Here is a 23,789-nt window from a genome sequence, read left to right on the forward strand (position 1 = left end):
CTCTTCCTGCCTGTTCTGTCCTACATTACCTAGATACATACCTGTTGCTGTCTTAGCAGTTAATGTGATTTATTATCTGTCTAGAAAAATTATTACATCATCAAATTGTTCATTATAAAATACTGGAGAGGGCCCTGGCTGGTTTGGCTGAGTGGATTGAGCGCTGAGCCTGTGAACCACAAGGTCTCTGATTCCCAGTCAGGGCACATGCTTGGGTTGTGGAGCAGGTCTTAGGGGTGTGTGAGGCAACCACACATTGATATTTCTGTCTCTTTCTCCTTCCTCCTTTGTCTAGAAATAAAATCTTAAATAAATAAATAAAATACCGGAGAGTGGAAGCAAGAAAACATTCCTAGTTCTAGAAAAACCCAGTATTGTTAACATTGTAAAGTTTTCAGTTGAGGTTCATGTTCATCATTTGTTTTGAGTACATTTTACATTTCTTTAAATGTCCTCTATTCGTGTTAACCATTTTGTCACCTATATAATGGAATGAAAAAACCTATTTTAGTATCAGAATAGACAAACAACTTGGTGGTTTAGGGAAAAGAAAAAAGCTTAAAAAATTGAGTGAGAAAGATGATTTCCTCGAAAGGATCAGCATGCAGAGGGGTAACATGGTGATTCTTCACTGAAATCAGCAGGAACAACTTGGGCCATCCCCAGGCAGAGTGATCTTGGAAAGACTGAGAAGGTGATGAGTTCCCCACTGTCAATGTGAAGGGCATTGAATCAGTTTTCTTTGATTCTTAAAGGGTAGGGTGATCCTACCTGGCACCTGGGTTACATCAGATAATAAATATACCCTTGGACCACAAAATGTGCTAACTCTTTTCCTCAATGTAGATTTAATTATACTGAAAGAGTGCAGCTTTGGGAACAAAGGTAACAAAACGGCCATTAGGTATAAATGATAACCTTAGTTTGGAAACAATTGTTAAAATGGTATTCTAATTTTTTTCGTAATACTCTGTACTTTTGTTGCTTTGAGAATTTCAGACCGTCCCAATTATGAGACTACAAGGAACCAACATGACCAATTTATGGTTAATATTATTTCAGCTAGACTCCAGCCACTTGCCCTCTGCTTTTACTTGGGAGCATCTCAGACATCATAACCTTAAATACTGAATTTTGTAACTCTGTAAGATAAGGACTTAAAAGATATAACTACTATACCATTATAATACCTAAACCACCTCCCCCAGCGTTATCAAATAGTCTGTTCAAATATCCAATTGTTTTATAATCCCCCCGGGGGGTTCCTTTAAAAAGTGGGGTTTTGCCTTTAAAAACACATTTTGCTTGGATTAAGACCTAAGTAAAGTTTACACCTTAATCACCAATCCCCCCCTCCCACCCCCCACCATGTCTTTCAGGTTAAAAAGGCAGCAGCCGAGGAGCAGTTGGCTCCAGTTACACTAAGCTCCTTCTTTGGTGCTGCAGCCTGACCCCCCGCAGGCACCACACGCTGGTGCAGCGGGGACTCAAAGGCAGCGTGCTTAATCAGCAATTATTGATATGTCTTTTAACACTTAAAATTGTGGCTTCTTCCATTTTTTTTACTTATTTTTTCCGCCTTGCAAACTATCTGTTGAAGAAACTGATTTTGCCCTTTATCCATTTTCATGGTGTAGATTTTCTGATTGTATTCCCAAGGTGTAATTCAACATGTTTCTCTATATTCTGTATTTCACATAAATTGGTGGTTGAACTTGAAACTTTGTCAGTTGGAGTTTGATTATTTTAGAGAAGACTAATTCATAGATTATGTTGTTTGTATTATCGATTGTTATGTAAAAAATTGCCCCTTAGCCCTGGCTGGTGTGGCTCAGTGGATTGAGTGCCAGCCTTGGAACCAAAGTGTTCAAACCTGAGAAACTCGAAGAAACAGATTCTTCCGCTAATCTCCAGAAGGAACCAACTCTGCAGACACCATGACTTTAGCACAGGGTAACTGGTTGCAGACCTCTGACTTCCAGAGCTGTAAGAGAATGCATTTGCCTTGTTTTGAGTCACTATATTTGTGGTTATTTGTTACAGTGGCAATAGGAAACCCATTTTTAGTCAATCGGACTGTCTTCAAATTGGTTATCGAAGATGATAAGGTGTTTCAGGCTCATCATGTACATTTTCTTCCCCAGACCTAGAAGCAACAATTTCTCTAGTCTTCGTTCCTTTTAGTGGAAATAGTATTTCAAAACCACCACGGGCTTTTCCTCTTTTGTTTCCCCTCAGTTTTAAAACACATTTTTAAATTATGGTCAAAAGAAAACAAAACAAATTTACCATGTTAACCAATTTTAAGTGTGCAGTTTAGGACAGTTCAGTGTAGTGCTAATTATATTTATGTTGCATCTCTAACATCTCTAGAACATTTTTTAAAATCTTGCAAACCTGACGCATAATACCCATTGAACAACTCCCCATGTCCTCAGCCCCAGGGGGGCTTTGCCTTTAAAAAATGGGAAAGTCATAAAGTTCTTTAGTGAAAACTTTTACCAACATGTGCGTATTTTCCTCTAAACTTGTGGATTTTTATGCCCCAACTCCACATGCTATTGTAATCCCAAATAGTATGCTATGATTTCAAGTAGCAAAGAACCTACCTAAAGGATCAACTGTTTTCTAGAATTGAATAAGAGTTTTGAAATGAAACAGATGCGACACACGAGATAGTGACCATTTTATTAATACAGCTCAAAATACTTCCTGGAGCTGCAGTTCGCTTAAGGAAATGCACTCTCAAGCCTGGTGGCATCCCAGCCCCCAAAGCAGAACTACAGGTAGTGTCCTATAGTTCTGAGATCCCCGTTTAGGGTCTCCTCCAGCCTGGCTCTGCCCCATGGCTGAACCTGTTACTGAGCAGAAATAGTTTGCATGTGACTATTCAGTTCAGATCTATACACTCAGCACTCTAAGGCACGAGAAATTGTCTAAAGAACCTGTGTGGGGGAATAGCTATGCAGATGGGAAGGGGTGCCATCTGTTGAGATCCTAAAGGAGACCTACTGGCTGGTTTTGTTATTGTTGACTGGGAAAATACCATGTTTTGTTTCTAAAGCTCCGTGCTCTCATTTGCATCAAGTATTGGAAAAGAGTACATTCTGAATCATTTTCTTCTCTACCATTACAGGGAGAGCTCAGATCTCGATCTCTCTCTCTCTCACACACACACATACGCGCGCACGGACAATAAAGAGGAACATAGTTGAATTGGAACTAGGAAGTCATGTGACTAATAACTAAGCTCAATTTTTTTTTCTACTTACTGGAAAGGAAGAGGATGATGATGAGTTACTGATTCTCCTTGTATTTGTGAAGCCTTGGAGATATTAAATCATGTTCCCACTTACGCTCTTTTCCACCCTGTTTTCTTCCACATTTACTGAACCTGGGGAGCAACACTGGATCTGCAACTCCTCTGATGCGAGTGTTTGGTATTCCTCCTGCGGTAAGTGTACCAGCAACAAACAGTTGTAACGTCAACTATTTCAAGGCTGCGTTTTCACAAGAACCTCGCTTTGCTGTGGTGGAGACACAGGAAATGATCGTACTATCCAGCTGCTGCTAGCAGCAAGAGTGATTGCTGGTGACTTCCTTGTATGGCTTTTCTTGATCCTTCGCAGACCTCACCATTCTCTAAACTGTTGTACTTAATCTGCAAGTGCTTTTGTTGTTTCCTGTGGTCAGCTTTCCCGACCTTGAGCCATTCCTCCCAGTTTGGGCAGAACTGTCTGCTTCTGAGCTTTGCCTCAGCCCAGAGGGATGAGAAGCACAAACGGTCCTAGCTGATTCCTGGAATTAATTATTGCTCTAAGCCAGTGATTTTCAAACAGTGTGCCACAAGAATTTTTAAAACGTTAGAGCAATACCTGACTACTCAGGGGCACTGACCTCTTTTCCCTTATGTTGTCAAATAAGAAAATGATAACAGCCAACACAGCAATAGCCTTCCTACTGGTATGAATGAATAAAAATTCTACCTATTTTTTAGGTCAAAAATATATTTTTTGATGTGCCACAGAATTTTAGTAGTTCATTTGTGCCATGGGATGAAAAAGGTTGAAAATTGCTGCTCTAAGCTGTATTATTATTACTTTTTTTTAGTATAGTATTGGCATATAACAGGTACTCAATGCTAATAAAATGGATGTAAGCCTGGTTGGATCATTTACTGGCTGTATGATCTTGAGCAAAATACTTAGCCTCTCTGTGCCCCATCTTTTTAATCTGTAAAATGAAAGTGATTTTAGAGCCTATTTTACAAGAATCACTGTGAAATAAAAATTTTAGCACAGATCCACATAGAAACAGTCTTTATTACTTATTTAAAAAATCATCCATACCCTAATGCTATTAACAGCTCGGATCACTGCTCCCCCCACCCCCCCTTTCCCTTCTCTGAAAGCACTGCTTCAGGACTTCATCACTTTTTCTTTGGTGCTTTCTACTTCATTGCTCACCATGGGTTGGTTGGATGGCTTTTTTGCCCACTGGTGATATCAGAAAGGTAGAAAGGGAGTCTTCCCCAAATGTTAGTTCTTTGAGATTCTTTTGCAAAAGGGCATTTTATGGTTTAATCATTTTGGGGAAAATTACAAGTGTACATTGAGGTCTGAGAAGTTTTGCAATGAAGAAACCTATTTATTTTATTTGATTTTTGAATGTGCATTGAGTATCGTAAGAAACACTCCGGCAAATGCTAAGGTAAAGTTACCTCCGGGGAATTAACATAACTGACAGGTGTTAAAACAGCTGAATTCCCTCTCAACTTGGCTCTGGACTTTCTTTGTTCTACAAGATCAGTACCCTTGCCCGCTTCCAAGAAGGCCTGTCAGTCCACTCGCCCCACATGTTGATTATGCTACCTTCTCTGTGGTAAGTTTCAGAGGACCTTTATTAGCAACACTTCATATTATAATTAGTTTTTTAAGCACCTTAGTAACAATGATTTGATTTGTCTTTTGATTTTTGTGGGAGGATCTTACCTCTTTCACTCTAATGCTGAGATATCCCATGGTCCCTCCCTGCTGCCCCATGGGTGGCCGGACTGACAGGCAAGCGATACAACAAGCCTGTGTGTCTGGTACAACAAGCCTGCCAGCCGCCACCCCCAACTCCATGGCCCTCCCTTCTTCGCCTCAGAGAATCCACACCAGTTAAAAAGTCCCAAAATGGAAGAGGTAATTTTATAAAAATATGCCTTGGGGAATGTTTTTCCCCTCACACATAGCTCAAAGTAATTAAATACCTTCAACCTCCACCTTAACAACGTAAAGACATTAAAACACTAATCTATTTACATTATGGGGAGATTTTTTTTACTTGTCTAACATTTTAAATTTTACTTTACTGTAGCAAGAGCATTTTACATGATATGTACTCTCTTAAAATTTTAAATGTACAGTACATTATTGTTGACAATAGATACATTGTCTCACAGCAGATTCCTACAGCTTACTCCTTTTTTGTGCTTGACTGACACTTTATACCTGTTGAGTGACTCTTCATTTCCCCTCCTCATAGCCCCTGGCCACCACCATTACACTATTTTTTTAAATCCTTATCTAAGGATATGTTTTTTTAAAAAATTGATTTGAGAGAGAGAGGAAGGGGATTGAACCTGCAACCTTTTGGTGTACATTTCACTCTGATTCTATGAATTTGATTATTTTAGATACTGTGGATAAGTGGAATCATATTGTATGTGTTCTTATATAACTTATTTTCTTTAGCATAGTGTCCTTAAGATTCGTTCATGTGTAGCAAATTTTAAAATTTCTTTCCATTTTAAAGGCTGAAATACTTGAAATACTTTATAGTATTTCACTGTGTGTATGTACCACCTTTGCTTTATCTATTCATCTATCAATGGATGGTTAGGTTGTTTCTATACCTTGGTATTATGAATAATGTTGAAATGAACATGGGAGTACTAGTATCTCTTTGAGATCCTTATTTTAATTCTTTTGGATAATTACTCAGAAGTGGGTGGCAGTTCACTTTTTTGTTGGGATCTCTAAACTGTTTTCTATAATCGGTTGCACCATTTTTGCGTTCTGAATAACAGTATATTAGTGTTCCAATTTTCCACATCCTTGCCAACACTTTTTAAAAATAATAATAACCATCCTGAGAGGTAGGTGATATCTCATCGTGGTTTCGATTTGCATCACCCTGATGCTTAGTGATTTTGAGCATTTCTTTATACACCTGTTGGTCACTTGCATCTCTTCCTTGGAGAAATGGCCACTCAAGTCCTTATCCCATTTTAAAACAGCTTATGAGGTTTTGTTTTTGTTTTTGTTTTTTTACCATTGAATTGTTGGAATTCCTTATATATTTTGGATATTAACCTTTTGTCAGATATACGATTTGCGAATAATTCCTCCAATTTCATAGGTTAACTTTTCACTCTGTTGATTGTTTCTTTTGTTGTGCAAGTGTTTTTATTTTTATTTTTTGAATCTTTATGGGCACTTCATTCAGATGGTCAGCTATCTAAGAAGTAGGTGGATTGGTACCCTAACAGACCACCTTACACTCCATTTTATTTAAGTATATTTTATTGATTGTGCCATCATAGTTGTCCCATTTTCTTTCTCCCCTTTACACCCCTCTACCCTGCACCCTCCTCCCTCCAGCATTCCCCTCCCCCAGTCCATGTCCACGGGTCATAGATATAAATTCTTTGGCTTCTCCATTTCCTATACTACTTTTAAGCTCTCCCTCTTTATTTTGTACCTGCCAATTATGCTTCTTATTCCCTGTATCTTTTTCCACATTCTCCCCTTACCTCCTCCCCACTGATAACTCTTTATGTGATCTCCACTTCTGAGGTTCTGTTCCTGGTCTAGTTGTTTACTTAGTTTGTTTTTATTTTTATTTTTTTTGAGGTTCAGTTGTTGATAGTTGTGACTTTGTTGTAGTTTTACTCTTCACAGTTTTTTTTAAAAGATTTTATTTATTTATCCTTAGAGGGGAAGGGAAGGAAAGAGGGAGAGAAATATCAATGTATGGTTGCCTCTCATGGGTCCACTACTGGGAACTGGCCTGCAACCCGGGCATGTGCTCTGACTGGGAATTGAACTGCAATCCTCTGGTTCACAGGCCCGCGTTCAGTCTACTGAGCTACACCAGACAGAGCACTTCATAGTTTTCATCTTCTTCTTTTTCTTATATAAGTCCCTTGAACATTTCATATAATAAGGGCTTGGTGATGATGAACTCCTTTTACTTGGCCTTATCTGGGAAGCACTTTATCTGCCCTCCCATTCTAAATGATAGGTTTGCTGGAGAGAGTAATCTTGGATGTAGTCTTTGCTTTCCATGGCTTTGAATACTTCTTTCCAGCCCATTCTTGCCTGCAATGTTTCTTCTGAGAAATGAGCCGATAGTCTTATGAGAACTCCTTTGTAGATAACTGTCTCCTTTTCTCTTGCTACTTTTAAGATTCTTTCCTTATCTTTACTCTTGGGCAATTTAATTATGCTGTGTCTTGGTGTGTCTTGGGTCCAATTTCTTTCAGATTGTGCTTCTTGGACTTGTGTGTCTATTTCCTTCACTGCACTGGGGAAGTTCTCTTTCATTGTTTTTCAAGTAAGTTTTCAATTTCTTGCTTGTCCTTTTGTCTTTCTGGTACCTCTATGATTTGAATGTTGGAATGTTTAAAGTTGTCCCAGGGGTTCCTAAGGTTCTCCTCATTTTTTTGAATTCTTGTTTCTTCATTCTGTTCCAGCTGAATGTTTATTTCTTTCTTCTGCACCAGACCATTGATTTGAATCTCGGTTTCCTTACCACCATTGTTGGTTCCCTGTACATTTTTTTATTTCACTTTTCATACCCTTCTTTTTTTCCTCTAATTTGTGACCATATTCAACCAATTCTGTTAGCATCCTGATTATCAATGTTTTAAACTCTGCATCTGATACATTGGCTATCTCCTCATTGCTTAGTTCTTTTTCTGGAGCTTTGATCTGTTCTTTCACTTGGGCCATATTTCTTTGTCTTGGCCTACCTGTTATGTTGTAAGAGGCAGAGCCTTAGGGTTCACTGGGCTGGACAACCTACGTTGTTGTGTTGTGCTGTATGTGGGGGAGTGTTCAGAGAGGGAACAGTGCCTCTTGTTTGGCTCTCAACCTGCTTTCAGTCACTTCCCCCACTACCTATCAGCAGACTGTGCCCTTCTGGAACTGATTCCTGGATGGGTGGGCTTGTGTATGTTCTAGGATCCTCTGAGGCCCACAATGAACACTTCTGTGAGACTGGGAGTTCCTCCCACCACCACAACTCCCACAGGTTTTTACAGCCAGAGGTTTTGAGGCTCTTTTCCTCCACGTTGGAACCCTGTGGTATGCAATCTGTCTCATTCCACAGTTGTTCCTACCAATTTATTTGCACGTAAATGTGAGACTGCCCAGTCTGCCAGTCACCATTTCATCTGCCTGGTCTGCCAACTGCCTTGCTGCATGTCCTTTCCACCCCACCTGCCCATCTCTACCCCTCTTACCAGTCTGGATGGATGTTTCTTCTTTAACTCCTTGGTTGTCCAATTTCCATACAGTTTGATTTTCTGGCAGTTCTGGTTGCTTTTTGTTTTAAAATTGGTTGTTATCCTTCCTTTGTCTGTGCAAGGAAACTGCTTATGTAAGTAGGTAGGTAGATAAGCGAAGATGGAGGTAGATACACCTCCATCTTGGATGGAATCCCTCAAGAGTTTTTAATTTGATGTAATCCCACTTGTTTATGTTTTTGCTGCCTATGCTTTTGGTGTCATAGTCATAAAAGCATTGTCAAGATTAATGTCTTCAAGCTTTCCCTGTAAGTTTTCTTTTATGATTTTTACAGTTTTGAACCTTACATTTAGGCCTTTAATGCATTTGAATTGATTTTTGTGTATGGTGTAAGTTAAGGATCCAGTTTCATTGTTTTGCATGTGGACATCCAGTTTTCCCAGCACCATTTGTTGAAGAGGCTATTCTCCCTTCATTGTGCATTCTTGGCTCCCTGTCAAAATCTGCTTGACAATATATGCATGGTTTTTATTTCTGAGATCAATGCCATTGGTTTATATGCCTATCTGTACTACACCATATTGTTTTGATTACTGTAGCTTTGTAATATAGTTTGAAGTCAGGAAGTGTAAGGCCTCTAGATTTTTTTTCTCTTTCTCAGGATTAATTTTGCCCTTAGTGGTCATTTGTGGTTCCATATGAATTTTAGAGTTTTTAAAAAATATTTCTCTAGCCCTGGCTGGTGTAGCTCAGTGGATTGAGCATGGGCCTGTGAACCAGACGATCACGGTTTGATTCCCAGTCAGGGCACACGCCTGGGTTGCAGGCCAGTTCCCGGCAGGGGCCAGTTCCCAGCAGGGCTAGTTTCCAGCAGGGGATGCACAAGAAGCAACCATACATTGATGTTTCTCTTCCTCTCTCCTTCCCTTCCCCTCTAAAGATAAATAAATAAAATATTTAAAAAATATTTCTCTAAAAATGCCATTGAGATTTTGATAAGGAATGTATTGAATTTGTAGATTGCTTTGAGTAATATGGAATTTATACAATACTGAGTCTTCTAGTCAACAGAAAATGTCTTTCCATTTGTGTCTTATTTAATTTCTTTCATCAATGTTCTATAATTTTCAGGATACAAGTTTTTCACCTCCTTAGTTATGTTTAATCCTAGGTATTTTACTCTTTTGGTGTTATTGTAAATGGGATTGTTTTTTTAATTTTCCTTTCAGGTAGCTCATTGTTAGCATATAGAAATGCAACTAATTTTTCTAAGTTGATTCTTTGTCCTGCAATTTTATTAAACTTGTTGGTTAGTTGTAACAGTTCTTTTTTTAAAAACAGAATCTTAAGGTTTTTCTCTCTATAGAATTATGTTGTCTGCAAACAGGAAAATTATACTTCTTCCTTTCTGATTTAGATGCCTTTTATTTATTTTTTCTTGACTGATTGATCCAACTAGGACTTTCGGTACTATGTTGAGAGTAGGTATCCTTGGCTTATTGCTGATCTTAGAGGAAAACGTTTCAGTTTTTTAATCTTGAGTATGATATTTAGTTATGGCCTTTATTATGTTGAGGCCATTTCCTCTAATCCTAGTTTGTTGAGAGTTTTTACCAAAACAGAGTGTTGAATTTTGTCATATGCTTTTTCTACATTTGTTGAGATGATCATGTAATTTTGAGAGGGTTATTTTTATTTTAATCATATATTTATTTTATTTATTTATTTATCTCTAGAGAGAAGGGAAGGGAGGGAGAAAGAGAAGGAGAGAAACAGCTATGTGGGAAAGAATCATTGATCAGTTGCCTCCTGAATGCATTTAGACCGGGAACCGAACCACAACCAAGGCATGTGCCCTAACTGGGAATCCAACCAGTAACCTTTTGCTTTGGGTGATACTGCCCAACCAACCGAGCTACACTGGTCAGGGTAATTTTTATTTCTCTTATTGTATTTTTTTCATTATCACTTATTCTCCCTATATTGTCTTCCACCTTCACCCATCCTCCTCCCTCCTGCTATCGCCACTCTTGTCCATGTCCATGAGTTCTTCTTTCTTTTTTCCTTTTTGCTCAATTCCTCCACCACGCAGCCTTCCCCCACCCTCAGAGCTGTCAGCCTGCTCTCTATCTATGAGTCTGTCTCTGTTTTGCTTGTTAGTTCAGTTTGTTCATTAGATTCCACATATGAGTGAAATCACATGGTATTTGTCTTTCTCTGACTGTCTTATTTTATTTAGCATAATGTTCTCTAGGTCCATCTATGCTGTTGCAAAGGGTAATTTTTTTTCCTTTTTACGAGTGGGTAATATTCTATTCTGTAAATGCACCGTAGCTGTTTTGTCTACTCTTCTACTCATGGACACTTGAGCTGCTTCCATATCTTGCTGATTGTAAATAACACTGCAGTGAACATAGGGGAGCATATATTCTTTCAAATTAGTGTTTCAGTTTTCTTTGGATAAATTCCCAGAAGAAGAGTTGCTGGGCCAAAAGAGCAGTTCCCTTTTTAATTTTTTGAGGTAATTCCATACTGCTTTCCACAGTGGTTGTGCCAATCTGTATTTCTACCAACAGTGCGTGAGGGTTCCCTTTCTCCACATCTTTGCCAACACTTATTTGCTGATTTATTGATGATGGCCATTCTGAGAGGTTTGGGGTGATATCTCATTCAGGTTTTAATTTGCATTTGCTATTGAAGTTGAGCATTTTTTCATATGTCTTTTGGCCATCTGTATGTCCTCTTGGGGGAAGTGTGTATTCAGGTCCTTTGCTCATTCTTTAATTGGACTGTATTTTTTGGGGGGGGAGTTTTAAATGTTCTTTATGAATTTTGGATATTAGTTCCTTATTAGATGTTTCAGCAAATACGTTCTCCCATTCAGTGGGTTATCTTTTTATTTTGTTGATGATTTCTTTTGCTGTGCAAGCACTTTTTAGTTTGCTATAATCCTGTTTGTTTATTTTTTCTTTTGTTTCTCTGGCCTTAGGAGATACATCAGAAAATATGTTGCTATGAGAAGTGCCCAAGATTTTACTGCCTATGTTTTCTTCTAGGATTTTTTATGGTTTCAAATCTAACATTTAAGCCTTTAATCCATTCTGAGCTTATTCTTGTGTGTAATGTAAGAATTGGTCTAGTTTCATTTTTAGCCCATCTAGCCCATAGATTTTGCCTCCTTTGTCAAATATTAATTGACTGTAAAGGTGTGGGTTTGTTTCTGGGCTCTCTCTTCTGTTCCATTGTGTCTGTTTTTATGCCAGTACCATGTTCTTTTGATTACTATGGCCTTGTAGTGTAGTTTGATATTAGGTAGCATGATTCCTCCAACTTTTTTCTTCTTTCTCAAGATAAGTATTATACAGGATTTTTGTGGTTCCATATAAATTTTTGGAATACTTGTCTTAGTTCTTTGACATACACCATTGGTATCTTGATTGGAATTGTATTGAATCTGCAGATTGCTTTTGAAAGTATGGCATTTTAAGGATTTTTCCTACTGATGCTTCTACTTATTTTATCTTCTTCTGTTTCTTTCTTCAGTGTCTTATAATTTTTCAAGTACTAGTCTTTTACATTCTTGGTTAAGTTTATTCCTAGGTATTTTATTCTTTTTGAAGCAATTTTGAATGGGATTGTTTTCTTTACCCACGTATTTTTAGAGAGAGGGGAATGGAAGGAGAAAGAAAGGGAGAGAAACATCGATGTAAGAGAAAACATTGATCATTTGCTTCTCATACACACCCCACCCAGAAACCCAACCCACAACCCGGACAAATGCCCCAACTGGGAATAGAACCAGAGACCTTTTTCTTTGCAGGACAATGCCCAATGAACTGAGCCATACCAGTCAGGGCTGGGATTTTTTCTTAATTTCCTTTTCTGACCTCTATTATTGGCATATAAAGTGCAACTAGTTTTTTTGGTGGAATCTTTAGGGTTCTCTGTATACACTATCATGTCATCTGCAAATGATGATAATTTTACTTCTTTCTTTCCAATTTGGTTGCTTTTTACTTCTTCTTTTTAAAAAATTTTAAAAATTTAATTGTTGTTCAAGTACAGTTTTCTGTTTTTATTTCTTCTCATCTCATTGCTGTGGCTAGGACTTCCAGTAATATGTTGAATAAGAGAGGTGAAGACAGAGCCCTGGCTGGTATAGCTCAGTGGATTGAGTGTGGGCCTGCGAACCAGAGTATCGAGGATCGATTCCCAGTCAGGGCACATGCCTGGGTTGCAGGCCAGTTCCCAGCAGGGGACACATGAGAGGCAACCATACATTGATATTTCTCTCCCTCTCTCCTTCCCTTCCCCTCTGAAGATAAATAAATAAAATCTTTAAAAAAAAGAGAGAGGTGAAGACAGACATTCCTGCCTTGTTCCCAATCTTAAGGGGAGTACTTGTAGTTTTTCCTATTGAGTATGATGTTGGCTGTGGGTTTGTCATATATGGTCTATTTCACATTGAGGTATGTTCTCTCTATTCCAACTTTGTTGGACATTTTTATCACAAATGAGTGCTGGGAGATGATCATGTAATTTTCATCCTTCACTCTGTTAATGTGGTGTATCACATTGATTGATTTTTTTAAACATTCTTGGATCAGAGGAATACATCCCATGTGACCATAATCCTTTTAATGTGTTGTTGAATTGAGCTTGCTAGTATTTTGTTGATTTTTGCATCTATATTTATCTGGGATATTGGTCAATAGCTTTATTTTCTTGTGGTGTCTTTGTCTGCCTTTGGTATCAGTATAATTCTGGGCTCATGAAATGAGTTGGGAAGTACTTCTTCCTTTTCAGTTTTTTTGAAGAGTTTGAGAAATATTGGTGCTAATTTTTATTTAAGTGTTTAGTAGAATTCACCTGCGAAGTCATCTGGTCCTGGGCTTTTCTTTGTTGGGAAACTTTAATTACTCATGTAGTGTTCATACTAGTTGAAGATCTGTCCTGACTTTTTATTTCTTCAGTCCTTTGGGGATCCCCCTTGGAAAATTTGGGGGTTTGGATGCATGAACCAACATCTTCCTTCCTGAGTCAGACTGGAGGTTAGGGGATTTTTTTTCTGACTTTGCTGTGCCAGGGACAGGGTCTCTTTCAGGAGGGCATCATAAATCTCCTACCAACTTTAATAAGTCTGGATCTGATTTCTTCTGGAACTTAGGATACTGTCAATTAGTTTCTGACTTCTCACAAAGAGAATTTATTCATGAATTGTTGCTGAATTTGGATGTGGGGGGAAGAAGGATCTCGGACTTCCTGCTCTGCCATCCTGCTGATATTCCTCAGCAGAGGGAGATATTTTTAACCACCCTCGGTTTTTCTCATTATACAATTTTAATGCTAAAGGCATCATTTGGAGGCTGAATTTCCAAATACTGTACTCACTGGGAGTAATTTATTGACAGTATCTTTATTCCATTTAGATAACACGGAATATGCTATTTCAGTAATGCCTGAACCCTGTATAACATTGAAGGGAAGCCATGGATATTTGCATATTTCCTTCATTCCAAGTAAGTTCGAACTTTTGTTTTTGTAGATCATTTAAAAGGTTCAAAAAATATCAATGACAAATAATTGTGTTCCAAATGTACATGTATTCAAAGTCTTTGTGTGTGAGTAGTCTAGGCATGGCTTCGCTGTATCTGTTTCAGGATCTCCCACAGGTTGCAATCAAGCTGTCCGCCAGGACTGGGGTCTCTTCTGAAGGCTCAAACAGGGAAGGATCCACTTCAGTTCTTATGTGATTGTTGACAGTATTCAGTTCCTGTCTGGCTGTTGGCCAGCTCTCAGTTCCTTGCAATATGGGCCTTTTCAACTTAGCTTGTTGCTTCATCAAAGCCAGCAAAGGGGACAGTCAGCTAACAAGATAGAAGTCACCATCTTATGTAGCTTAGTCATGGAAGAGTCACTCCATCAACTTTGCTTGACCTATTTGTTAGAAGCAAGTCACTAGGCTTACACTAATGGGGAGGGGGCTACATAATGGCATGGGGGTAAAGTGGGAATAATTTGAGACTTCTAACAATCTGATAGGTATATACTTTGCCAGCCATTATCTATTCAGATGATAAGTAAAGTTGGGTTTCCACTAGTTCAAGATCTGTGTATAAGCAAGGCAGGACATGTTTTTCTAAAAATCATCTTAAAAATGATGATTTGGGGATAAAAACAGTAACGTTTTTTATTTTGTGTTGTATTGTTTTTCTTCCCCTTGGTTTTAGTTGGGTGATGGTAGCATTGGGCTGGACCTGAGTGTTTGGGAAAACACATAAAACTTTTATTCTCATACCAGTTAGCTTTGTTGTATGTAAACCCTAGGATCCCAGAAAAGTTCAGCTCTCATCATCTGCATTACCATTATTGTTTTCATCATCATTTATAGTATAGCTTATATTTGGAGCATATATTTTATAAAGTGCTTTCACATAAGTAAGTTTAAATAAAGATTTCCCCTCGATCTTAGTTTTCCATTTTACAAGAAAAGAGGTAGCTGAGAACCCAGAAATAATAGACAAAACTCGTGTTTTAATATTTCTGAATTTAATTGTTCAACCTGTGTTTGGGTACTTTGTTACTGCATTCATTTATTCTTGAAAAATGCATAGTATATTTTAAGTATTGTGATTGATGCCAATTATTCATTGATAAATAAGACATTCTCTTGACCTTCAAGAATTTCTCAGTGCAGTTGGAGGGGCAGACCTTTGAAAAACATGGTGTGGTAAGTGAAGTGACTGTGGTGATGCTTGATGATAGTGCAGAGCGAAGAACAATCAACAATTTATCTGCCAAGGTTAGAAAGTAATTTTTTTTCTAAAATTTTGCCTGGCTGAGGCTCTACAATTTCTCTCTCTTAGGTTTTGTTTTCTGGCCTATGTGGTGTGCTTTACCCCTAGATGTTTGGCAGAACTGATTATTGACATTATGAATGACCTAATTTTCATGCAAACCCCTTGTCCTTACCCACAGGTAGCAAGTTGTATCCTTTCAGACCCAAGTAATAATAATACAATATGCTATCACTCAGGGTTCTCTGAAAAGCAGATGTGGAGAAGGAATTACACATATAATAGATTTATCTGGAGAAATACTGGTGAACAATGAAAGGAAGAGGAGGCCCAAGTAGGCAAGGAGGGGGTTTGGACTGAGGTATAGATCTGAGGCTTTTGAAATGAGAGAGGGAAGGAAGGAAAGAAGGAGAATTTGGTAATATTGTCATCAGACCAAAATGCATCCCTGAGATCCTTTCAGCCAGGTCAATGGGGAGCCTTAGAATAGAGATTGCCTATCACAAGTGTCCCATGACAGGCAGGAAGGAATAGGCTGGCTCTAGTGTCCTCAGCAGTGCTCATTCATTAGAGGAGCAACATGCAGGGCGCTGGCCTCTGGGTGAGAAGGATACAAAGGTGCAACAGCTCCGGCTGTCTGTCAACTACTTTTATTCCAGCAGGTTCTTGGGAAGGAAAGTTTGAGTAGCACACCTCTGTGGCCACCACAGATAACTTAATCATTTACTAAGTATGACATTTGTATCATACTATGTTAATTTACTAAAAATAATTATTCAGTTATATTTATATAGAGTTCTGTAATTATGACATGAGTTTACCTAGAATATGCTAGAATTTCTGTGTAAAGTGTGGGGCCACATTATAAAAATCAACTTATTTTTATGTGGTATCTCTACTTCTGTTCAGTAAGAGCTATAAATAAGTACGAACTGAATCAAAAATAGGTTGGAAATGGAAATTATTTACTTTGAGACTTTATAACCTTGCTAGTAAATTACTCGTATACCACTAACTGATGGACAAACAAAGCTGGACCGTAAGTCTCCTTGAAAATTATTTCTGGTAGTTCCTGGAGTTTTCTTAAGTGAGGTCAAAAACAGTGTTCTCTGACCTGGCTGGTGTGGCTTAGTGGATTGAGCGATGGACTGCAAACCAGAGGATAGCAAGTTCAATTCCTAGTCAGAATATGTGCCTGGGTTGTGGGCCAGATCTCCAGTAGGGGGCACTCATGTGGCAACCACACATTGATGTTTCTCTCCCTCTCTTTCTCCCTCCCCTCCTCTCTCTAAAAATAAATAAAATCTAAAAAAAAACAACAGTCTTCTCACACAGCAGCCACCAGTTTCTTATTTCTCATCCCAACATGCACATGTATATCCCTGGCCTGCTGAACCACCCGAGTGGTACCTCACATTAACCACTTTTCATGTGGCTGACATGACCACAGTGGTGCCCAAGGGCAAGAAGCTTCTCAAGATGTAAACAGCACTTTCTGGGAGTCATTGAAGACCAGGAACATACTGTATTCCATGTACAAATGGAAGAAGGTCCCTGTCCTACCTTGTCTTCGGACACCACAGCAGTACTGCTGATTCCCATGTCTAAGGAATTTCTCATAAAAACACCTCTTCAACTTCTGCTCACATCTATGGTTTTTGAGAGGTTCAGGCTAAAGTCTGTGGAATGGACCATGAACCACTGTTTGACCCTGTTATGTTCTTTATACTTTACCCTGTAAGTAGACAACTGGAGACAAATTAGGGAGTTTTGTGCTCCTTTGGGCTCAGAGTAATGAGGGCCTGTATTAAGACCATGGAAATGAGGATGAAATGAAGACTAGTAAAATTTACTGGGGTTGGGAATTCTTGTGCTGATTTGTGGATAAAGATGAGGAAATCAATTTAGGATCTGTAGGGTGAGCTAATGAGCACCATCTGAATAGAGATATTGAATGCATATATGAGACAGTGCTCAGGAGGGAGTTTGAGACTGAAGATGGCATCTTTGGGGATGCCAAATTTTGGGAGTTAGCATCCTATGTGGCACTTAAAGCCAGAGAGACTGTGCAGAATAAATGCTATTGAGGAGAACTGAGGATAGAACCTTAATAAAGAGGAGTAAATGAACAAAGTGAGGAGGAGTCAGAGAGCTTGAAGGACTAGGGGAAAAGAGTGGTGGCAACACCAAATGGAAAGTTTTAAGGAAGGAGTTGAGAGTTCTGTTACACACAGCCAAGTTCAAGTTAAAGATACGAAACTTTTCCTTTAATTATGGCTACACAGTGAGCTACAGTGACCTTACTGGGAAAATATTTTAAATGAGGTGGTGGTTATAGTCAATTATTTTCATGATAAAAAAGATTGTACATGCTTTCTCCTTGGGCAAACTGAGTAACTTATAAGAATTGAGCCAAATACATTGTTTACTGAGTTTTTTCATGTTAATTGGGAATAGGGTGATCATGAAGCTATAGTAAATAGCTCATCACCCAAGTTTTAATCAAAAAGTTTAATTTTGGCCCTGGCTGGTGTAGCTCAGTGGATTGAGCATGGGCCTGTGAAGCAAAGGGTTGCGGGTTCGATTCCCAGTCAGGGCACATGCCTGGGTTGCAGGCCAGTCCCCAGTAGGGGACACATGAGAAGAAACCACACATTGATGTTTCTCTCCCACTCTTTTTCTTTACCTTCTCTTCTCTCTAAAAAGAAGTAAATAAAATATGAAAAAAAGAAATAATCGGTTATTTATAGAATTATATTAAAAAAGGTTTAATTTTGTTCTCAAAAAAATTTGTCATCAAAGCTACTAAAAAGTGGGCATGAGTTGATTATCATCAATTTCTTTTCTTTCCTTGAACTTTCTAGCCAAACTACAACAAGAACAAAAAATTTTATATCTTCATTTGATAGTTTTTAAAAAACTAGGTCCCTCTATTTTTAGTCATAGTACGTAATTCTTATGATGGAGTATTCTTTTATGTTTACAGTCTACTAGTTACCCTCTCAAAACTTCAGTTTCTTCAACTCCAGAACTAGGATCACAATACTCGCATATGAGTAGTTGTGATCATTGAATGAAATAATGTTGGAAAAGCACAGGGCACATTTTATGCATATAATAAATGTTCATTATTATTTATAAAATAATTTCTTATATGAGAGACTAATGGTATGTTTTTTCTTTTTAAGGAAAAGACATTAAAAAATTGTATTTCAATCTGTATTTATCTTTTAACACCTTGGAGTTCCCAATGCGCAATGAAGTTATTTGCCGAGGATCTGATGATGCATATTCTTTTTGTAGAGCTCTGAAAGGAGGTAAGCATGTAATTTATTGCTCTCAGGCTAGAATATAATACTTTATGAGAATGTTATAGAAAGTAAATACATGGAAAATGTGAAGTTTCTTTTCCGATAATAATTCTTTATTTCCATTCAAAGTTTTTACTTTTGGCAGTTTAAATGACATTTTACCACTATGTTACTGAGTTATTATTAAGATGACACTTGAGTGTGTTTGAAGGGCTATTAAAATTTTTACCTTGTTCAGATTAATATTGTATATTTATCCTTGGTTATAGATCTGTTTTTTCTAAACATTACACTTATATTTCTCATAGAAACTCACTAGATTTTACTATGCGCTACATTGGTTTCTTCCATGTCTTTCTCCTTTTTTATCCACCCTGGAATTTTTCACAGAATCATAAAATTTTAAAGTTTAAGATCTTAAGGTCACTTATTGAAAACTCATGAATTTTTTCTTAATAATTTTCAAACTAGTAAATAGTTTAAATAGTTTAAAAGGTTATAAATATCACGCTGTCACATTACCAAAATTAGAAAGTATAAACAATAAAGAAGTCACCGAATTTCTAAAGTCATTTTGGAGTATTTTCTTTTATGCACATTATTTATGCAGTTGTACATATACTTGACTACAATTAAAACAATTTATTTAATTTTTTGGCTAGATAACCATGTCCATGTGATTCAAAAATCAGAGTATGGCCCTGGCTGGTGTAACTCAGTGGATTGAGTGTGGGCTGTGAACCAGAGGGTTGCTGGTTCGATTCCCAGTCAGGGCACATGCCTGGGTTGCAGGTGGGGTTCCCAGTGGGTGCCATGTGAGGGGCAACCACACATTGATGCTTCTGTCTCTCTTTCTCCCTCCCCCTCTGTCTAAAAAGAAAAATAAATAAAATCTTTTTAAAAATCAGGTATGAATATTTTACAGTGAAAGCTCTCCCTTAGTGTGTTATGTCCTGGTTCATTTAACCGTTCTCTTATTGGACATTAGCATCCTTCTGGTATTTGTACTGTTATAAATAATATTATAATTAATATATTTCTTTATGTAATTTTTCTCACATTTTAGATTTGAATATTCCCATATTTAGAAGAAGGAATTATATAGCTCCCAGAGAGATTTCTAAGCTTAAATAGTTTTAGTAAAACTGTGCTTTTATTCACATAAGACCAAATTGCTTTTCTAAAGGATCATATCAATTTATATATTGTGCCACCAACAAAGTGTAAGTATAGTAGATTAATCTCTGTCTTGTTAACATTGGGTATTATTGTTTAAAAGGATAAGAAGTTTTTAAAAAACTTTATTAGAAATAACTTATACTTAATTGTTTTATTAACATTTTTATTACTATCAAAATGGAATATTTTCCCATATAATTATTTATCATTAACCTATACCCACCTTGTTTTAAAAAATGGTTTCAGATAGTTTACATGCATGTTAAATTTAGCAACATAGCATACACTAGATATAGGTGGCACCGAAAATGAAAAATAATCATAGGGAATTAATGGGATTAGAGTAATATAAAAATTTATAACAGAAAGGGCTTATACTTACTTTGAAAGGGACATCAGTTTGATTATATGATTGTACAACTGCTAGCAGTCTCTAAGAAAATAGTTTTTTGCCCTGACTGGTGTGGTTCAGTAGGTTTGGTGTCATCCCACAAACCCAAACTTCACTGTTTCTATTCATGGTTGGGGCACACTCCTGGGTTTCAGGCTAGGTCCCTGGCCAGGGCATGCAAGAAGCAACCTATCATTTCTCTCCCTCTCTTTCTCCTTCCCTTCTTCTCTCCCTAAAATAATAAATAAAATCTTTAAAAAAGAAAATAGTTTTTAAGTAAATCAGTGTGCTTGCTGTGTGTTTCCCAGCCAATCATCTGTCCATATCTCTACTTTATCTGCCACTCCCAATCACATACGAGTCATAGAGCTGGCTTTGCTGGTGAATCTGGGCTCAGAGTTTCACAGACCTGAGTCAGTGTCCCAGCTTTCCCACCTACTAGCAGTCTGACCTTGGGTCACAGTCACCTCATTTTCCTCATCTGTAAAATGGGCACAGTGAAACTGATTTTACATGGCTTCGAGGATTAATTAGAGCATGTGTATAAAATAGTGCTCAGTACGAATTTAAGAATGATGTTATTAAATAATAAATATTCATGTTGATTCCTTTCTTTGTTCCTGATTTTATGGTTCTGCCATTTTTACAAGTGAGGAAACTGATGACTGAGTGGTTCAGAACTGTGCCCAAGGTCATTCAGAGGACTAGTACCTGAGCAGCCTCTGGACTCTTAAGGCCTACTCCTCTACTGTGCCATGCTTTCTCTTCAGAAGCAAATCCTCTTGGAAGATTACTGTTTTTTGTTGTTGTTGTTTGTTTGTTTTAAGATTTTATTTATTTATCCCTAGAGGGGAAGGGAAGGAGAGAGGGAGAGAATATCAATGTATGGTTGCCTCTCGTGGGTCCCCCGCTGGGAACTGGCCTGCAACCCAGGCATGTGCCCTGATTGGGAATCGAACCACGATCCTCTGGTTTGCAGGCCCGCACTCAATCCATTGAGCTACACCACCCAGGGCAGATTACGGTTTTTTAAAACAATTGTTTCACAAAGATTTCACATACTCTTGGGATTATATTGACATTTTATTTGAATTTTTGAAGTTTCACTTTCTAGAGATCTCACATGTGTCAGACTGAACCCAGCCTGCCTGCTTCTTCTTTCCCTCCCTTCTTCCCTTCTACAAACATCTGTTGAACCTAATTTGAGCAGGTCATGATTTAGACCCTTGTGATCCCAAACTGCATGATAGGGTCTCCATCTTTGGGTCTCTCTGTTCTGGGAAAGATAGTCATGGGAACAAAAACGACAACAAAATGTCATAAAAGCTAATCAAATTTATATGCTCTTAGTTTTAACTATGTATGTAGTTATCAATTTACTGTGATAGAAAAACTCAGATAAAGCTTCAGAGAGTATTTTGTTTGGGTCTTGAGTAAGAGAGCAAGGAGGAAAGATGTTCCCTGGAGAAGAAAGAGTGTAGGCAGACACATCTAGCCAGGAGAGGATGTGGCTTATTTGGAGAGTAGCTTTTTTTTTTTTGTAACTGGAACAGGATGTGCTTGTGGGAAATTGCTGAAGATGAGCCCAGAACAGGGGGGCAGGAGCAGGCATGTAAGCCATGTGCAAAACATTGGTCTGCGGCTTGTCATCAGTGGATAAGGCTGCCCCACCGAGATGTCCATTTCTGCAGATAGCTAGTGTCCATATGGAAGGCGGAGGGGATTGGCTGGCAGGATACTTGGGTGGAAAGAAGAGCAGCTGGGAGACAGTGAGAGGCCATGAGGGATGAACAAAGATGGTGGACTTGGAGTCAAGGGGAGGAGACCGGGAGAGCATATTGGGAGACAGGACAGGAGAGACATGCTCACTGAACTGACGTGGCAGGCAAAGATTAGGTAAATCAAGAACCTCTTGAAGGTCAGTGACAGGATGGATAGAAGTGCCATTATTTGAAATGATGTGTTCAAAAGTGTATATTTAAACATAATGAGTTATGATTTGGGCATGTTGAAATGCAGGTAATTTTGGAGGGTTCAAATAAACATGTCCATCTGGAAGCCAATTATATAGGCTCAGAGCTCAGGACATTTCGATCTAAGAAATATTGATCCTTTAAAGTTTGAGAATTAAATTAGTAAGTAGCATACATATCTACTTTTAAAATAACTTTCCTTCTCTACTATACTCTGCTAAAGGAGCAGCAATATTAAATATGCATATATATAACTGGGGATGAAGCATATTAGCACTTGCCTGTGCACCACTTATTCACTTCAGGGCCTTAAAGTTTGCATCCCCTAATGCTAGTCCTGAGAGAAGCTTGTGGTGGCAGCAGAGTCTCAGGACAATGGGAGCCAGGGTGTAAGACCTATTATTTCTTTATAATTTTCTTTGGGACTGCAGCTGCCAGTAGTAAAGTGTCAAAGGTGCAACCATCCTACCAAAAAAGAAGTCACTTAGTGATGACCAAGACGTTTTTGTGTTTTGTTTGCAGAGACTGTAAACACATCAGTGCCATTCTCCTTCAAGGGGATACTATTCTCTAAGGTACTGTCCAAGAGTCCTTTTCTACATTCTTAATCTTTGGTGGTAACAGATATGTGAAGAATTTGAATAAGCAATTTGCAACTCTTAAAAAATGTGACTCAAAATTAAGATAGTCAAGATTTTTTTGCTACTTTTATTTGGTTTGGGATATTTTTCTATTTCCTTCTAAAGCAGTGGTCCCTGAACTTTTTGGTATCAGGGACCGGCTTCATGGAAGACAATTTTTCCATGGAGCGGGGGGTTGGTGGGAAATGGTTTCAGGATGATTCAAGAGCATTGCATTCAAGCTCACCTCCTGCTGCACAGTCCATTTCCTGACAGGCTCGGACACATACTGGTTTGTGGCCCAGAGGTTGGCGACTCCTGTTCTAAAGAATGTAGAAAAATAACAAAGTTACACGAAAGAAAGTTCAGTTTCATTTCATGTTTCTTCTGTAACATACATGGCTAAAAAGTAATGCAAATGTTCATCATCAATATATTGAATGATTTTGAGGCGAATGCATTGTACACCTGCTGCCTAGAATGCTGTAACTGTCTCCATGAGTAATAACCATGTGACTTTAGATGTTTGCATTAGATACTTAGCAATGAAATTTTGCACGTTTCACTTTTGATGACTATTTAAAAATAAATTTTAACAATGCATATTCTTAACTGATTTTGTTTACAATTTACATCTAATGTTTGGAAATCTCATAGGTTAGTCTCAAAAAATCCTTAAACATGCTCATAATTAGGAAATAAATGTTTGCTGAATTTAGGCATACAAAATTTCATCTCATTAAAAAACTGAGGAAATGATGACCAATCCGATTTAAATGATTTCTTCCTAGTAAGAAAAATGCTTTTAGAAGTCTTACAAAATAGAAGCATCTAACATTTTATATTACTTGTGTTTCTTATCCCTCATTTTAGGGACGATACAGAGTTGTTGTGGAAGCCATCGCCGGGAATACTGAAGAAATGCTCTTTTGTTTGAATTTCACCATCATACACCATCCTTATATCAATTAGGATAAATCGAATATATTTTTATTATTCAAA

The 23,789-nt window shown here is 37.9% G+C and overlaps 1 protein-coding gene, 1 long non-coding RNA gene and 1 other non-coding gene across 3 annotated transcripts; 1 reads left to right on the forward strand and 2 right to left on the reverse strand.

The window, feature by feature from the left end:
• Positions 1–1,366: 1,366 nt before the first annotated feature.
• On the reverse strand, positions 1,367–1,500 carry LOC118982599 (small nucleolar RNA SNORA76). The gene has a single exon (XR_005065574.1). It is a non-coding gene; the product is annotated as a small nucleolar RNA SNORA76 (small nucleolar RNA).
• A 1,169-nt stretch (positions 1,501–2,669) lies between these two features.
• On the reverse strand, positions 2,670–3,355 carry LOC118982586 (uncharacterized). Its single transcript, XR_005065571.1, has 2 exons — positions 3,273–3,355; positions 2,670–2,861 (listed from the first exon to the last, which is right to left on the reverse strand). It is a non-coding gene; the product is annotated as an uncharacterized LOC118982586 (long non-coding RNA).
• Positions 2,855–23,789, forward strand: LY96 (lymphocyte antigen 96). Its single transcript, XM_037039719.1, has 5 exons — positions 2,855–3,454; positions 13,946–14,035; positions 18,502–18,630; positions 22,690–22,742; positions 23,661–23,789. The coding sequence occupies exons 1-5, from the start codon at positions 3,343–3,345 to the stop codon at positions 23,757–23,759; spliced, it is 483 nt and encodes a 160-aa protein (XP_036895614.1). The 5' UTR covers positions 2,855–3,342; the 3' UTR covers positions 23,760–23,789.

Source organism: Sturnira hondurensis, unplaced genomic scaffold, assembly GCF_014824575.4.
Source record: "Sturnira hondurensis isolate 20B ecotype Veracruz unplaced genomic scaffold, ASM1482457v3 Scaffold0025406, whole genome shotgun sequence".
Lineage (NCBI taxonomy): Eukaryota > Metazoa > Chordata > Mammalia > Chiroptera > Phyllostomidae > Sturnira > Sturnira hondurensis.

Excerpts from the sequence above, each read along its gene's own strand:
- LY96 (XM_037039719.1), top strand. The coding sequence starts at position 3,343 with ATGTTCCCACTTACGCTCTTTTCCACCCTGTTTTCTTCCACATTTACT. Across the intron at positions 3,455-13,945 it reads TGTTTGGTATTCCTCCTGCG|ATAACACGGAATATGCTATT; the intron begins GTAAGTGTACCA and ends TATTCCATTTAG. Across the intron at positions 14,036-18,501 it reads GCATATTTCCTTCATTCCAA|GAAAAGACATTAAAAAATTG; the intron begins GTAAGTTCGAAC and ends TTTCTTTTTAAG.